The sequence below is a fragment of the Lontra canadensis genome, unplaced genomic scaffold (assembly GCF_010015895.1).
Source record: "Lontra canadensis isolate GAN:19392208 unplaced genomic scaffold, GSC_riverotter_1.0 scaffold84, whole genome shotgun sequence".
Classification (NCBI taxonomy): domain Eukaryota; kingdom Metazoa; phylum Chordata; class Mammalia; order Carnivora; family Mustelidae; genus Lontra; species Lontra canadensis.
Window position 1 is genome coordinate 4,953,285 of NW_022631078.1, and position 17,870 is coordinate 4,971,154.

A 17,870-nucleotide genomic window follows, 5' to 3' on the forward strand; every position below is an offset into this window, starting at 1 on the left:
GGTACATGCATACCACAGGACCTTTGCACTTGCTCTTGCCTCCGCAGTGATATTCTTGCCCTACGTATCAACAAGCAGCTCTCAGTTCAAATGGCACCTCCCTGACCATGGTGCCTAGAACAAGGGGAGAGAAAGCCACCCTGCTTCTTGTTTGGGGCTCCTTCAAAGCACTCATGGCCTTCGGGCCAAACATTCATTCCCCAAATCTGTCTCCTCAGCTGGCCTGTCGGCCTCTGTTTTGCTCAGTGACATATCTCCAGTGGCTACGCTTAGGACACACAGACGCACAGAAGGTGTTCAAGCCACCTACAACACTGCTTACAGACCCGGGCCGATCTCTTGGGCACGTCTGGCGGCGCCAGAGGCTGCCTCGCCCGGAGCTCAGTCCTGCTGGCAAATACACGAGAGACACCGCTTCTGCTACGAAGACAAGGAATCTTAAAAATCCCATCCGGTCGCTGACGTGATTGACCACAGAACAGGACACAAAGGGATGCAGATCCCATTCTCCACAACAGGCCACGGGAGTCAGCTCTGGGAAACAAAAGCGACTGGGCACCCAATTCCGCTGCCACCCCCAGGGGAGAGGCAATCGCATCACCAGACACCGCGAAGCACTGCCATCCTCCTCCCCCACTCCCCCCCGTCTTAATCCCGTTTCTCGCAAGGCTTTTTCAACATAGTACCAATCATTATTTCTTGGACGTACTCATTTGCAAACCCCAAATCCTGCCGCAAACGTCTAGGACCTACATTGACGATGCCCTCAGCTCGTGTTTTTCACAGGCTTGCCTTAAGCAGAATAAAAAATTACTTGTCCTCTCCTTCCCCCGAAGGATAATCAGGATCTGCGGCCTGTCTCCCCCAAAGCTATGACAGTTACGTTTTAATCACTTCCAAACAGGCTCTCCGGCTGCTTCCTCCACGGACGCGGGCCGGGGTGCAGCAGGAGGGGGGCCGGCCCCAGCCGGGTGCAAACGCCGGGACGCAGCGCCGGGGCATGTCCACACGGCTCAGCTCCAACACACCGCCCTCCGCCCAGGGGATCATTTTTTTCTGCAACTGATTCTCTTTTCACAGGGACACAGGAAGGAAGAAAACAACTGCACAGCCAGGAAGAGTCTTGTCCAATAAACTGGGAAATGAGATGTGAAATCTGCTCACAGGGAGGACGGTGCACCCCGGTTAACGACACGGTTAGCTCGCCTTGGCCCAGCGTGCTTCTGAGCGCGCTGGCTTCTTCCTCTGGCTCTTGGTTCTGGAAGGCAGGAGGACTGCCATGCCGTCTTTCGAGGATCATTAAAACCATCAACTCTCTCATCCATAGACTGCACACCGCCCAGGGCCGCAGGAGCTGCTTGGCCTTGGGTGGTCCAGGAAGCTTCTGGAGGATGCTAGAGCAAAGGCCTGGGGCCCAGAACGCCAGCGGGGAGGGCGCTGCGGGAGGTCTTCCAGCCTCTAGAACCCGCAGGACGCTCGCACCCACGGCCCAGTTCCCACATCAGACCTGCCCCTGCCCCTCTGCCCACGGCGCCCCGGCCGCGCTCGAGCTCCGAACTCCGCACCTGCCACGGCGCTCGTGCTTTTCCCACTTTCACCAGATTTGATTTAAGGAAGCCGGACTCCAAGCGCCCTCGCCCCCTTCACCCCTTAACGCCACGGGAGGCACAACAGATCCTCGGAGAGAATTTCTGAATGAACGGTCTCATTCGTAATGCCCGGCGTGGCCTGAGCCAAGGTGCTTTTCTCCTGGGAAGCAGAGGGCAGCGGGCAATATTGTAAACGGTGACAGTCCTGCGGCAGCGGGGTCACGGGGCTAAGTCTACAGAGGGAGACAGGACGGGGGCCGAGAGAAGAGGGGAAAAAGAGCAGATGACTGGGAACAGAGCAAGAAAACAAGGGCGCTGACCACGCTGCTTCAGAGATGGCCCCCTCGGGCGCCCAGACTGGGACGTGGCCAGTGTCACTGATCTCACCCGTGACCAGCTCAGCCAGCGTGTGGCCCACGCTCCCCACTGAAAACACCCTTTCGGAGCAGAATCCCCGCAAAAAAGCAGCAGCAGCGTGGACAAGCAGAGTCCACGGTGCAGAGAGCGGGTCTGAAAAGCAGTAAGAACCACGCAGGTCACGTGCATGGAGGTGTTTTGTTGGAAACACCAAGACTGGCCATTCACAGTCCCCTTTCTCAAGGCGGGGGGGGCGTTTCCTGGGACCCCCTGCGTCAGCACCCAATTCACAAGGGCCCCAACCCTCGCCCCAGGCTCCCAGAGCCCCTTTCCCAAGATTCCAACTCCACAGGTCTGGGGTGGGCCAAAAAGACCTGCCTTGTCCCTCAGACATTCTGACACACTCACTCCTCCTCCTGCGGGTGGGACCTGGGTGCGGGACCTGCGGAGTCAGCTGGGAGCGAAATCTGGCGCCCAGTGCAGAGGCTTCCAGTGGAGAGGGAGGAGACCAGTAAGTGCACCGTTCCAGGCCAGGGAGGTCAGGGACAGAAAACCAGCCAGGGCACAGAGGTGGGGTGTCTCCGGACGGGACATCAGGAGAAAAGGGACAGGTGGAACAGCATTCTCCATGCTGGGGGCCACAAGAGCACTGGCCAGGTGCAGACCCTAACCTTGCCCGGAGTGCAGACTGGCCTGTGCCTCAGGGCCCCCGGAGCGTCTTGCCGGAGCGGCTGCATGACAGCCTAGGGCTGGCCAAAAAGGACTAACCTGGTTTAGGCTGGGGCTTTGGGTCACACTCTATTCGTCACAGGAGAGGCCGGGAGACGGGCTGGTCCCCAGGACAGTCAGTCATGCCTACAGGGTGGCAGCCCAGCAAACACTCTGGACATGAGGCTTGGGGACCTTCCCTGGCCAGCAATGCTCAGGGAACGCTGTCATATCACTGCCGGTAAGTGACGCTGTCCACCATGCCACCAGAAGACATTTGGAAATGCCACATTCAGTGCCCTCCTGGGTGCCCCTCCCCCAGCTGGTTTTCACCTGTGTCCTTTCGCTGGGATGAACCCTAACAGCGAGTGCGGCAGCATTTGGTGACTTCTGCGAGTCTGTCTAGTGTCAAACCCACAGGTCGATTTGGGGACCCAAACTTATAACTAGTCAGAAGTGAGGGTAGGGCTTGGGGGTTCACACCTGGGTAGGCACAGGCTCCATGATGAGCCGAAAGGGGAGGCAGGAAGTGACTCGGGCTGGGCTCCCCCACCCCGGGCACAGGCCACTGTGGCCTGGGGAATGGCTACGCCCCCCGCGAGGAAAAGCTGGTGCTGACGGCAGCAGACCCTGATTCAGGGGCACGCCCGGGGCCCCCTAGCCAGTAACCCACGCACACGGCAAACACGAGGGAACCAGGGGCAGCCAAAGCCCAGCCCCGGCATCCTAGGAGCCACCGCCCACCCGCGCTAGTCGGTGAGGACTAGTACCTCCCGCACACCCCTCCATCCCACCACCACAGCGACTAACGATCCCCAGCCGGCCAACCCGGCACCGCCGTCCTGCTTGCCATGTTCACGCTTACTTGGAAAAGGCGTGATAAAGTGAAAAATAGGCCTCCAGCCTGCCTCGAGATGCTGCCTGCAGTCTGGGAGCAGGCAGAACCTTCCAGAAACTGTCCATCTCCTGGCACAGGTCCTGCAGGCCGGCGGGACAGCCTCCCAAAGAGGAGTGGCCCAGGGTCATCTCCCAAACCAAGACCCCTGCATTACGTCCCCAGAGTCCCTTCTGCCACAGGAGGTGGTAAGATTCACATGGACAGCCTGGGGGGCCGTGACTCAGTCCACCACCCCTGGGCTCCCCAGAAAGAGCGCCCAGGGCCAAGCTCACTGCTGCTCCCTTGCTGGGGTAGGGGACAAGCCCAAGCTAGCAAGAGTGAGCAGGAAGGGAGGTGAGGCAGGGGCACCCCTGAGCTGACCACAACTTGGGAAGAAAACCCATCCGTGCTCAGCCATGCAGCATCCCGAGTGCGGCGCCGTGGCCCTCCCAGCCACCCAGCAGGGAAGCAAGGGAGAGGCTCTCTGTCTCCGGTGCCTTCTGGTCCTCCAGCCGACTTTGTCTGATGGGGTGCAGGCCTGCCCATGCTGCGGCCCCCCTAATCAGCACACCCCGTCCCCTGCAGCATGGCCCTTCAGCCAAATCCAGAATCCGGAAGAGCTGGGGAGCCAGAGCCCACACAGGTCCCATGGGGCCGGCCCTGGGTGCAGAGATGCTACGGTCCCCTCTGCGTGGGCTGCTGAAGGACAAGCAGCTGACCAGCCTTCACCCCACAGCGCCCAAAACACCCTGTGGGCTTAGAAGTCACAGCGGTAGGGGCGCCTGGGTGGCTCAGTGGGTTAAGCCTCTGCCTTTGGCTCAGGTCATGATCTCAGGGTCCTGGGATCGAGCCCCGCATAGGGCTCTCTGCTCAGCGGGGAGCCTGCTTCCTCCTCTCTCTCTCTCTCTCTCTGCCTGCTTGTGATCTCTGTCTGTCATATAAATAAATAAAATCTTTAAAAAAAAAAAAAAAAGAAGAAGAAGAAGTCATGGCGGCACAACAGAGCCCGGTCGGGTCAGGTGAATCCGACAGGAGCACAAAGCAGACCTCACACAGGAAGAGGGCAATCCGCTCATCCCAGCACGCCCAGGGCCCAGCCCAGTGCCCAGTGTTCAACCCCGGCTGAACAAACAAGGTCCCAGATGACCAGACCCGTTCAGCCCGCACACGCCTGTAACAGGTATAACCTGGCGGGGGGAGGGCTCTCCCCTCTGTCCTCATGTGGACGTGAGGACGGCACCAGCTCCCCTGGGGTGTTTCAGGGAAGCGATGCTCGTGAACTCCCCAGCTTTGCTCCAACATTGAAGAAGGAGAAAGCCGAAAGGCGTGTGTGGCCGTCAATCCCAACTGTCCGCCCGACTCGGCCACGGAAGGCCTGGACGCTGGAGTCAACGTTCCCTCTAGCTGGGTCTGCGAGGATGTTTGAGGAAGAGGTTAGAATGTGACTGGCAGACTGAGCAAAGCAAGGGAGCCCCAGCATTTTTGGCTGGGCCCTAACACGGGCCTTTACGAGGTCAGTTTTTACCAGAAGACAATTTGGCAAACGCTTTCCCGTTCCTGCCATCAGCCCCCGTGAGAACACGGTTCCACGCCGTCTCACGTCCAGCAGCGCCAGCTAAGGTGGAGAAACATTCTGAAAAGCACTTCTAATGGCCAGTGTCGGTGGCACAGACTGTGACAGACAGTGTCCTCAGAGCCTGGGGGTCTCCTGCGTCCACCCTGGGCTGCAGAAGTGACAGCTTTCCCACAGGCACCAGCTCTGCCGCAGAGCTGGGTCCCACCCGGCGAGGACGCGGCCACACCAGAGCCTTCGCTCCTCCATTGCGGGGATTAACTCTGAAGCCCCACCGTGGTTTCGATTAGAACAATGAGAACCGCCATCAGCACTCGGACACGCACAGACGCCACCAGTCAAGCCTCACCGCGGAGCCCGGGCTCAGAAACCAGGCTCAGGAGACAGGAGCTGCCGTTGTCACACCGAATTACCACGGGGGCCCCCAGCCCCCCCGTCACGGCTTCCCTGACCCCTCGTCGCAACCCAGCAGGAAGGCACTGACCGAGGCGCTCCTTACCTTGACCAGCTCCTTGAACTTGGGGTCATCCTTGGAGGTGGGGTCGATCATCATACGCTCCTCGTTCTCCTCTGCGAGGGGAGAGAGTCCGGTGAGCACTCGCCGGCGCGGCGGGGCTGGGAGGACGGCCAAGCAAGGGGGACAGAGTGCCGAGAAGCCAGGCTTCTCTCGGTGGGATCACGCTGTGAGGACGGCACGCACACGGGCCGCATAGGTCCGCGGTACAAGTTCCCGCGGCCGCTGTTAGTAAATACGCGCACCGAGAAAGCTCCCCACTACATAAAATAGCACGCACCAGAAAAAACAGCAAAAAAGGAGGGGATGGGTGACGGTTCACAGTAAAATGTGTTCATCCCTGTTCTGTTTATTTGTTACCCGTTTTCCCTTCATGTTCAGGCCTCGATCCACGGACAGTGGGGCCCAGCGAGCTGCTCCAGCAGGACGGGCGTGGTAGAGAGGAAGAGCGTGGGAAAGCCCCCCTGCTGGTCCGACACCATCCAGAAAACTGGCCAGTGCCCGCATAGGGGAGGGTGTGGGAGGCACCGCGGACGGCACGCAGGGGATGGGGAGAGGGAGGCCTCGGGACCCGAGCATGGGGTGGGCTCGCAGGACACACAGGTGGCGAGGACCAGGCTCCTGGGGCCCAGGCAGGCTCCCACGGAGCTCGGAAACAGAATGGCTTTGAGAAGACTGACTTCACAACATCAAATTTTAAAACCTGACAAAGTGGAAAACTTTTTGAAGTCATGCAGATCTGACGCTTGAGGGGGTAACCCCATATGGGGGTCCCTTGTGATGTCCCTGCTAAGGCCCTCAGCAGCCTCCCAGCGCTCCTGGGACCAAGGCCAGCACCTTCCACGTGGCCTCCAGGGCCCCCTGCAGCCTCGCCTCCCCCAGCTGTCCCGGGCACTCTCCACTCTCTGGTCCTTCCAGCCTTCCCTTGCTCCTCAGCAAACCTCACCACTGCCTGCCACAGGGCCTTGGCACATGTTGCTCCCTGTCTGATACCCTTTTCCTCCACTCCACGTTCCCTTCACCTTTCAGATCTCAGTTCCAGGCGCTGACCAGGTCAGTCCTTCTCAAGGTCACACAGACTTCAGGGATAAGCAGAACCTTATGGAACCAACTGAATGACACCAGCTCCCTCTGCCCGAGAGCAGGTGTTTATAAAGATGGCAAAACGGGGAGGGTTCGGGCCCAGGGAAAGGCAAATTCAAGGCATTATCAACAAAATGAGAGCCTGCCATGTGTCTGGGACCAGCCTTTTAGCCCTCCTGTTAGTCTAAATCGGGGTTCTCAACAGGAGCCGCTGTGTCCTTCCACCACCGTAGGCGACATGTAGCCATGTCTGGAGACATTTTTGGTTGTCCCAGCTGGTGGCATCTCATGGGTAGAGGTCGGGGATGCTCAAACCCCACAAGACACAGGACAGCTTCCCAAAGTAAAGAATTACCCGGTGCCGGGTATCCAGAGGGCCGAGGTGGAGCCTCCTGGTCTATGTCTGGCTAATTCCCAGACCCGCAAGCGAGTCCCCAGTTTCCCCTGAGACAGCGTCACCGCAGAGAATGCATTTCAGCCAGACTCAGCAGCAGTAACGGTGAAGAGTCCTCTTCCTCCGAGAAGAGACGGGGGCCACAGTGGACCCCAGCAGGATCTCAGGGAGCTCGCCCAGCACTTGGCTTCAGGTCCGCCAAGCTGAACCTGCGTCTGCATTTCTCCACAAGCTCTTGGGGACCTGGCCTTGTCGCGGAAACCACAAGGGAGGGACCAACCGGGGCTTCCCTTTGAACCAGGGTTTGGAAATAAGCAGAATGTTCCACAACCGCCTTTCAGACCGACCAGATCCCAAAACACGCTTTAAGAAAATGTGTCCGTGCTGTCACCTCATCAGCGCTGGCTGTGATGTGGTCCCAAGAAGCTGGGTACAGAGGGCCTTCAGCACTTGCTGGGTCCCACCCAGCAAGCCCACGGCCTCAGGACAGCTCTGGCTTGTGCCAAGATTAGGATGTATTAACTACGTTTCTTATTTCCTATATTTTTGAATTCTTTGACACCTCAGGGCCTGGGGACCTGGAGACACTGTCCCTCCCAGGGTTGGCCAATTCCTAAGACCGCCAACAATTCCACTGTGACTGCCCTTGATGTGCAGGCCAACCAACCCAGAGCCCACCCCCAGCAGCCATGTGTTCCAGGGGCTCTCACACTCCCAGACCACAGGCCCCTGCCCTAATTTCCCCCCAACACCCCCCCCCCCCCACCCCCCCCCCCCCACCCAGCGCACCAACCCAGCAGAGCTCCCAGAGCCCTCAGAGATTATCCCAACCAGCCAGCCCACACCGGCCTACCCTGCCCCACCCAGTCCCTCCCACAAGAAAGGACAGGCCATGCCCTTCCCTCCCTCCAGCCTCCTGCCCAAGGCTGGCCCACCCCCACCTCGGGAACTGCGCTTGTAACAAACCATATTTTCAATGGGGCTGAACCCCGGATCTGTCGGGCTCATCGGACGTAACGACTAACACAACAGACGTGGGAAATCAGACAGGCAGAAACTTACAAAGGAAGATGGGGTTTTCCTTCCTACCTACTTTTCTAAACAAGACCTTGAGCTAAGAGCCCAGACTCTCGGATGCCGCCTGGCGTGATGTCTGGTCACCAGGCCGTCGCCCTGGAGCTCCTCCTCGGCCTCACCAACCGCGGGAGCTCAGCGGCGTCACGACAGGGGGCCTGGCAGAGCGCACGGTACCTAACAGCGTGTCTTCAGGGTGGACATCCGCCGAGGCGGGGGACATCGGCGAGTTAATGGCATGTCTGCCTTCTTCCTGCAGGTCGCTCACTGTGGAGAAAGGAAAACAAGGGTCAGTGTCAACGGAGTAGTGGGGCCTTGCGTGTCTGCAGCAGAAACACACAGGATCGACTCCTGCTCTGTAAGCGTTTAACAAGCATTCCCAAATGGCCCATCGCCCAGAAAGAGTCCGCGCACGAGGGCTCCGAACCCAGACCACGTTCTGCAGCTCCTCCCTCTGGCGCCAAGTATCTCCCGGTGCCCGCCAAGCCCGGCCAGTCGGTTTACACTGCCCTTTGGAATTCAGGGCTAACACACAGAAGCTTCTGAATGCTTCCAGATCCGCCCAAGGCTGCTGACATGGACAAAGCTAGAATCCCAGCGACAGGGCCTGAAAAGGCGCCCCCCCTCACCACTCCATGGAGAGCTGTGTCCTCAGCCAGGGGACCTGGGGGCGGACGCTGTACCTAACATGGACATAGGCAAGCCCCGAATTTAAAGTGAGGCTGTTGTTGACGGTCAGGTTCAAGGGAGCAGACACCCAAGAGCAGGCCATGGCCAGTGCTGGGACACCAGAGCCTGCAACACAAGCTCACAAACCTTGACCCGGAGGCCGTGACCTGTGGGGTGTGTGTGTGTGTGTGTGTGTGCGCGCGCGCACGTGTGTGTATGAGTCTGTGCCCGTGTGTGAGTGTGTGTGCGTGTGTGTGAGTGTGCGCGCACGTGTGTTGGGTGAGGGCAGCACTCGATCATCACAGGGCTCAGAGGCACAGCACAGATGCCAGGGGCAGAAAGGACCATCGCCCCGCAGGAAAATGCCTTGAGTCACATCCGTCAGAGGACACCACCGGGACCCTCACCCTGTCCCGTTTCCTGTGGCACCTGCTGCTTTTGACAGTCCTGGTTGAGAGCTCTGGGCCACAGTCCCCAACCACACGCCACGGACTGGCTGCCCCATCGGTGGTCCCGGGTCAACGGGGTGCCCAGGCCTTCTCTACCACGAACCGTTCTCCCCCGTGAAAACTTCTTTCCTCTTCCAATACCGCAGTCACGGCAAACCGCTCACACGGCCGATGCCGGGCGTCTGAAGAGTAACCAAGGGCACAGGCCTGATGGCTTTGGCGCAGGCAGGCGGTACAGTTCCCCTCGACTCTGCTAGCGGCGCGACCCCAAGCAAGCCCAAGTCACCCGACAGGGCCCCCGGGAGGACGAAATGGTGAACGTGAGGTCTCCAGGCCAGAGCCAGGAAGCCAGGGGGTCTGCAGCCGGCCGGCCCCTCCGCCCCGCGTGAGGACGCCCACATCTCACACCAGGGAAGGCCCCGAGACAAGGCTTTCTACAGAGTGAACTCTCGCATCCCCACGTCCCCAAGCAGCACAACTCACAAGAGGCTCTCACGAGAGCCCCCCTGACGGGTGGGTGACCGCGCGAGATGCGATCCGCCCGCAGGACAGAATGCGGCTCGCCGTGGAAGGGAAGGCCGTCCCGACACCTGCTGCCACGCGGGTGCCCTCGCGGGCAGCATGCCGTGTGGAATGGTCATGGTGGGACACAGTGAGGGACCCAGAGTCACAGAGCCTCAGACATCCAGTCAAGCAGCAGGAGGTGGGGAGGGGGAGGCGGAGCCTCATGTTCACGCGGATGAAGTCTCAGCACAGGACGAGGAAGAGCTTCAGGAGACGAGGGGGCGATCACGCCACCCCGTGAGTGGACTTCATGCCATGGAAACACCCACCCACGAGAGGTTAAAATGATACATTTTATGTTATGTATGTTTTACCACAACAACAACAACAAAAGAAAAAGGAGACCCTCTGCCAACAGCATCCCAGCCTGCAAGCTGGAAGCCGTCCCCGCGGTCGACCGCGATGAACACCCCCGGGGCGCGTCCCCGGAGCAGGCCACACGCACAGTCGTCTTCTTGTCCCCATACACTTAGCTTAACTCTGCACGAGACGCACATGAACGCTCAGCACCTTCCCGTGTGCCGAGGCACGAGTAGGGTTTTAAGACGTGCCCCCACTGGGCTCCCCCGGCCACACTCCGCAGATGCCCACGGGGGGGCCCTCGGCCAGCTCCCAGGCCAGCGGCCGCATCTCAGCCATCACTTCCACGAGCTGATGCGTTATGAGCAGCAACTTAGGCTGCAAAAAGCTTTTCTGAAGGCAGAAAAAAGAAAGCAGGAAGGGGATCTTGCACGGAAGCCGCGGACACAAGGGGGGCACACCCCTGGCCCGGTGAGCGGGGTGTATGCGGAGACCCCAAAGGCCTAAGTCCCACTTCCTGTGCCGACATCACAGAAGGACAGACAGGCCAGGGGGTTCCCTTCAGGTCTAGGCGGTCGGGGGTATGGTCACGTTCACGGCCTGGGAAAGAGGGAAAGGCAGCGGGTATGGCGCGGGTGAGCCACAACAACGAGCCCGTAACTTGGCTCAGAAAGATGCCACACGGGTCGTCTGCTCCCCAGGACACAGGCCGTGGGCCGGAGCGACAGGGAGGGCGGAGGGGCGGACACGCGGAAATGCTCCCAGGGGGCCCTGCTGCCTGATCTCAAAGACACGGGGAGATAGGAAATAGTGTTTTCAAAGACAGAAATGGGGTCACATGGAAACAGAAATTTCCACTCTGCCCTTGAACATCAAAGATAACACTAAACAGGACCCGAGATTTCCTGACCTTAATAAATGAGAAATGCTCTCCCAGAACCGCCCAGGCACTGGCTCGACAGACCGCACATTCCAAAGGAGCTTGTGTGCAAAGCTCTGAGGGAAGCAAGGACCGGGCCCTCGGTCATGAGTCCAGGTCGGTGACCACAGAGCCAGGGGCATGAGTCCAACTTTACAACACATGGGCACGTGGCCTAGAGGGGTCCCTTCACCTTGCCAAGCCTCAGTTTCCCCATCTGTAACATGGGGGTGACAGCAGTAGCTGCCTCATAAGGAATTCTAAGAATTAAGTGAGACCATGAGTGCTCAGCTCCTGGTTCAGAAACCCTGGTGGGCATGTGCCCACCCTCTGTGAAGGGGAGAAACCGAGATGGGAAAACAGGTTCCCACAAAGGGACAAAGAGAAGAAAGAGGGAAGAAGGGGAGGGCGTGGCTCTCTTGCACCCCGGGAAGAACCAGGGAAGGCTTCCTGGAGGAAGCAGCATTTGAATGAAGCCTTGAAAGATGGCAAGAATCTGGAGAAGGGACTTTGGGACTCTGCAAAGCATACGGGTGACAGATCAGACAGCCTGGACTCTGGAAGCCCACAGTGCAGCCACACCGATGCTGAACCACGGAGGGTTCTTTGGGACTCTACTTCTCACAGCCTGGGTTCCCCAGAGATCACGGGCCCCATCCCTGAGGACTTTTCTGTCTAAATCTGATTACTGTCTTCCGAGGGTCAGTCTGACATGTGGAAGGAGAGGCTCCTCTCGAACCCTGGCTTCTCCCCAAGGGCCCCACTCCGCCAGTTTAGTGGCTTTCCGTTAATCCCTGGAATGTTCTGGTTTTTAACATACTGATCCATTTGCCAGAAAGCCCAACACTTCAAAGATGTGAAATGCCGGCTGCCTTGAGTCACGGAGAAAGATCTGCTGGCCCGGGAGAGCCAGCGTCTGGTGTGCTCCATGGGTGTGGACGTTCAAACGGACGGGGCCCGGTGCCAGGAGGCTAAGGACCCACTGATTTCCTGAGTGTGCGCCACTGTTTGGAGAGGGATGCCCTTGTCCACATAAAACCTGATGGCCAGGAACGAGGAAATGGATGGCAAAGGTTCCCACTGCACCCAAGTCCACCTCCCAGGGGTGCTGTGGCCACGGGCCACACGGGGGGCACACGGGGCTGGGGGGAAAGCCAGGAGGTTGAGAGGAAGGAGGGAGCCCAGGTCAAAAGACAGAGCCAAGGGGCGAGGGGTGTTTGATAACACAATTTGCCCTTTGGGGATGGCCACCCCTCACATAGCCAGGGGCAGGGGGCAGACCGGGACATGCAGACAGCAGTCACCGGTCTTTTTAAGAGATTTCAAAAAAGTTCACATGTGGGTTTAGTGTGGAATCTCCCAATTTATAATGTAAGCACATCACTCCAATTCTGTGGGCCAACCAGGGCCACCCGTTTGCAAGCTCAGGTCACAGTAAATGTACAATCCACGTTCCTACCCATCCACAGGAAGCACAGAGGGCCACTAATGCTTCCTGAGGACCTACGACGTGCCAGGCACCTTCCATGACATGCATTCATCGTATCTCCTAACAAGTGAGGGAGCAACCGGGTCCTGGCTGGGCTGGCAGCTGTCACATGTGAAGGCACCTGATATGCAGCTCCCAGTGAGCCCCAAGTTAGCACTGAACCCGCTTCTACATGGTCTTGCACCTCAGTATGCCCAGCTGACTCCTACGCACCTCCAAGCCTCAGCTTATTGGCAACCTCCTCCAGGAAGCCCTCCTGGGTACCCCCTTCCCAAGCCAGGCTCCTCTCTGCCTAGCCCACACCACACAGTCATCCCACCTTCTTCTCTTTCCTGCACCATCCGCCCACCCACACTGGTGCTAACTCAGCTCCTAACCCTGAAGCTGGTCTACTGGTTTCAGATCCCAGCTCGACCACCGACGAGCTGAGCCTGGGCAAGCTACTTATTTGCCCTGTGCCTCAGCTCCCATCTGTGAAAGGGGGGCACCCCTCAAAGACAGATACAAAACTTCATCAGCTGCTGGCATACAGTAAGTGCTCAATAAATGTTAGCTTGGAGCATCTGCTAGATCGAGGTAGACGGGCGTGTTTCCAAAGCCCGTTGCCTTTCCACCACCCCACCCAAGGGCTGGGCAAGGCTTAAAAAAAAAAAAGAAGTAACACCTCTCCTGCCTGGAATTACAAGCACATAAACATCAACACTTGAAAGCATCTCATAAAGAACCCACCACTTACACAGCAGGCCAAACGCGAAGGTTCCATCTTTGATTTCTTTTTTCATCTTTTCCTTTGTATGGGTTTCATTTATTTATTTATACCCAGGCTCCTTCCCAAAAAGCAGGCTTTTAAGCACCTTTTTTTTTTCCCTTTGACATTCCTGGGAACATGTGCCCTTGAAGAAGCCTGGCTCCCGGAGCAAGGTCACGGTCAGGACAGGTCAGGACACATGGGTCTGAACACACAAAGGCTTCTCGGCCTCTCGCTCCACGAGGGGCGCCAGGGCAGGAAGGGGTATCGTGAGGCAGCACCTGCAAAGATGGGGTGCAGAGAGCCCACGAGGGTCTCACCTGCTGGGCTTCGTGGCGGACTCAAATAAAGGCCTGCCGAGGGGTGGGCGGCGGCCTCGGACGCTAGAGTGGTGACTATTCCATTTTCTGACATTTCAACACAGCTGTGATGTTTTGCCACCTAGGGGGACTTTTTGACACCATAGTTTTTGACGTTTCCTGGTTTTCATGCAGAACGAAAGATGAGGAGAATTTTCAGCAGCGCCGTGGGAACTGGATCAAAGAGAAAACCCTCTCAAACAGCGGGTCACCTGAACCACATCTACAAGAGGGACCAGGAGATGGCAGGAAAGCTGCCTCGGTTCCCGACGCTCACGCATCCTGGTCAAGACACACCCATTCCCAGGTCCGGCCGGTGGCAAAGGGAACTGAGCTGTCCTCGAAGCTGCCAGGGAAACGAAGGGAGGGTAGAGACGCATGTGTCCCCACGGGCTGGGCTAGGACAGTCGTGGGGACAGAAACTTCCCGGTGCTTAGGAGGACCCAACCGTGAGACTTTCCCAGGCCCTGCCCAACAGCAAGGGCTTCCATCCATGCTCAGAGGGTCGTTTCTCTGCAGAAGTCAGAGTTTATCAGAATAAGGAAATCCATCAGCCACGGAGCTCCTTGCACAGTGGTTCCGCTGAAAACGAGGCCCATCGTACCACACACGAAGACCGCACAGCTCGGCTAGAACAGGGCCCAAGAAAGACGTCAAGCAGAGCCCACCGGACCACCGGGGGCAGGGGCCCCGCTCCTTCTGACCTGCGCAGAGACCAATGCTCACTTCGAGCCGTGATCACCACTCGGGATGGGGAGGCGTCCTCTCCGGAGCTACTGCGCTTGCAAAAGCCTTAGAGAGTGAGGCCGGGTCTTCCCCAGGGGGTTACGATGTCCAGGTTCAACGTCCACGGTTCTTGGGATTCTAGCCGATGGACGGCAGCATCTGGCCCAGGGTCAAGGGCTGTGGGAGCCAACAGCCCCGAGCAGAGCAGCGGCCCTTCCCGCCCCAGATGTGGGACAAGAGGGAAATTAACTTTCAGCAACCTGCGAGGGGAAACATACAAAAAAGAGCCTCTTGACCTTTCAAGGGGCAGATCTGGAATGGAACCTGGCCCCGACAGGAGGATGCCGGCCCATCGTAACGAGCCCGCTGTATTTACGCGTGTTTAACACGCGGCAATTTCTCACTGAGGATGACAGTCTGAACCCAGATCTATAGGCTTGGCTCTACTGGGGCACGAGGTCCCAGCCCATTTCCAGAGACGGAATAAGTTCTGAGGCTAAAACACACGTGTGCGCATTTCAGTACAAGCCAAATCCAAAGGGGGTCAGCCGGCGCTCCTGACCCCCACCTCGAGAGCTCACGACCGACACCTGTCAGTGCAACACATCCCATGCAACTTTCTAAACAAGACGGCGTGATATTTATGCAAATAACACAATCAGAAACCCCAAACTCTGTATTTCTAGGTGTACGTGGTGACATTCATGCAGACAAGAAGGAAAGGCTCTGCTCCAAAATGATGAGACTGGTTTCACCTCCGGAAGGGACGAGGGCGGAGGGAAGGAGGAGATGGGAAGGCTGGGCCGCAACGGTGTCCCTCCGTTATTGTAAGACGAGACAACAGACAGACACTCTGATAGGAGTCGGTGTCCCTCACCTGCCATGGGGCCCCGAAGCCCGCGACAGCCAGTCCTATGGGGAAGGAGGCGTGTGGGAGCCGAGCCTGTGCAGCCCACAGACCCGGGGTTTCCCTGCAGGACAGCTGCCCAAAGAGAGCTGCAGAGCCCCGAGGAAGTCCCAGACAGACCCCCACCCATGCTTTCATGTGCAGGCAAGAGAGAAGCAGTGAGTTTTGGGGGTGAAGGAACAGCTCTCCCCCAGGCAATTCCGTCTTCCCCTCCAGGCTTGGGGAAATGCCTTCCGCTGGATGCCAGGGGCATCTACACAGCTCAGAGCCTTGGACTTCCCGGTCCTCAGCACCCGCCTGCTGCTCCTCTGTGCTCTCCCTGAACCGATCGCTCCACAGCCTCTGGCTTTGGGGACACAGGGAAGTGCGTGGCTGCCTGGTCGTCCTGGGAAAGGTGCGGGAGGGGAGCTGAAGGGTCACATCCTCAGGGAACCCCACAGGGTGAGACAGGACCAGGACTGAGACAACACTGTGGACAACCCAGTCACCGCCCGGATGTGGTCATGTCCCCTCCCATCGTCAGCCAGAGCTCGCCCAGGGGCCTCCTGAGCACTCAGCCAGGCTCCCAACTTCAAGGCACTTAGGACCCCCTGGGCTAACAGGGTCTAAGACTCAGCGTCAACCACCAGCCCCAAGGCCATGTCGCTGATGCCAGTCGGGGAGCCTGGCCATCAACACCTCGAACGGTAAGAACGTAGAAGACATCACCATGCCCTTCCCCTGCGCGCCTGCTCCTGAAATCAAACCGGCCAGCGACTCCAGTGCTCCTTTGGGAGATAAATCCAGGGGCCACATTTCCACAACGTTCTACCTGGCCGGCACCTACCACGGACACTTCCCTCCCCAGGACGGAAGGAGATTTACCGGCCCGCCTCGCACATGCTGTCACGCGAAGCTTCGCTACAGACGAGGTCTCTGAACACTCAAGTCCAAGCTGGCTCAGCCGTTCGGGATGGATCCCACCCACGCAAGGCCTGCAGGTCCCCCAACCACACCCCCTTCCCGCTTCTGGCGGGATCGGAGGGGGACGCTCAGATGGTTTCCTGCCCGTGGGGAGAGCCCAGAGCTTCAGTCCTGCTCCGAATCCCTGTTCTCAATCTTTTGTTGTTGTTGCTGTTGTTGTTTAATTTGACAGAGAGAGAGAGATCACAAGTAGGCAGTGAGGCAGGCAGAGAGAGAGGGGGAAGCAGGCTCCCTGCTGAGCAGAGGAGGTGACTGTCCTGGACTCAGCTGTCTCTCCTCTCCAACAGCCTGTCACCTTCTTCTGGGCGAACCAGAACCCAGCCTCCCCTGGAAGGAACCAGCATGGACCCCCATTCGCAGGTGTTACAATCCAGATGGGGGACCTGTCCCCAGCCCCAGTGTGGAGCCAGTGGGTACGCTGCACTCCCCACAACACAGGTATCAAGGCAGAAATGGGCCTGGCCTGCTCAGAGTCGACAGTTATAAGAAGACTGCACTGGGAATGCACTTTTCCCCAGTGACCTTGACCCAACAAGACATGCAGGTCAAAGCTGCACCATCATCCTACCACCGAACAGAACCTGGAAATGAAGGCACCGGATCAACAGACTTGAGAGAACAGTTCAGCCACACCGTCTGTGTGCTGGATCAAGCCTTACCTGAAGCCAACGACTGGTGGCCCTTTCCATCAAAAGGCACCAGTGAATTCCATTTTGTTCTTAATCCACTTTGAGTTTTCGTTCATTTGCAAACAGAGTCCTCTCTGAGGCAGGTGTCCTTCTGACACACAAAGCTAACCGTGTCCCTGGTGCAATCCACCACATGCTCCCACTGGCTCCAGGATAGAACACAAGCCCCTACCAACACTCGATAAGCAGACCACACCTCTCATCAAGCCAGCTGTGCTCTCAACCTTGCACTCCCCTTCCTAATGAGGCATCCCCAAGCCACTCGTGTCTGTCACATCTCTGCACCAACTGTCCCCTCCACCAGAGAGGCCCTTTCTATCAGGCTAACATCACTCCATCCCCCAGATTTTTCAGGACGACATTCTCTCAGCACTCAGCCCCAGACAGAGTAAGGGCTCCTCCTCTGGCTCCCTACGGCTCCCCTTGCCTGTGACAGCCACATTCCCTTCATCCCACCCACCCCATACCCCCGTCGGTGTAGCTGGGGTGGGCCTGCCTCCCCACGCCCACCCAGTAGCACATGGGGGCCAGTGCTGCTCTTGACCACGGCCTCACAGCTGACACAAAACCTGACATGTGATAAGCACGCAATAAATATTTGTGGGACAAACGCCTATGTGTTTACGGAGACAAAAAGTTACCTAACAGGAGAAATTAGGTAAGAGACCCAAAGTCAGGAGAACAGGGAACCGACTGCTCTTGAAAATATTCCACCTCCAGCCACTTAATTGGGTGGAAAACGAGAGTTTCCATTAAGGCTTACATTAGCCTACCAGTCGTGGGTCACCAAGGACCCAATTACTGTGAGGTGGCCGTGGCGGGGGGTGGGGAGGGCTCAGAGGAAGGACTCTGCTCTGCAATTAGGGGCTTTTGGGGACGAGCTCCCTCTGGAGCAACAACCCCCAAGCCTCGTGGGCTG

At 58.2% G+C, this 17,870-nt stretch overlaps 1 protein-coding gene across 1 annotated transcript in view; it reads right to left on the bottom strand.

Moving 5' to 3' along the window:
* The window catches only part of PARVB (parvin beta), an 89,853-nt gene that overhangs the window by 38,330 nt on the left and 33,653 nt on the right, over positions 1-17,870 (bottom strand). The window contains exons 2-3 of the mRNA XM_032882814.1: positions 8,347-8,436; positions 5,604-5,674 (exon numbers count right to left, since the gene is read on the bottom strand). Coding sequence (XP_032738705.1) covers positions 5,604-5,674; positions 8,347-8,436 — 161 coding nt within the window. The remainder of the gene's footprint in view (positions 1-5,603; positions 5,675-8,346; positions 8,437-17,870) is intronic.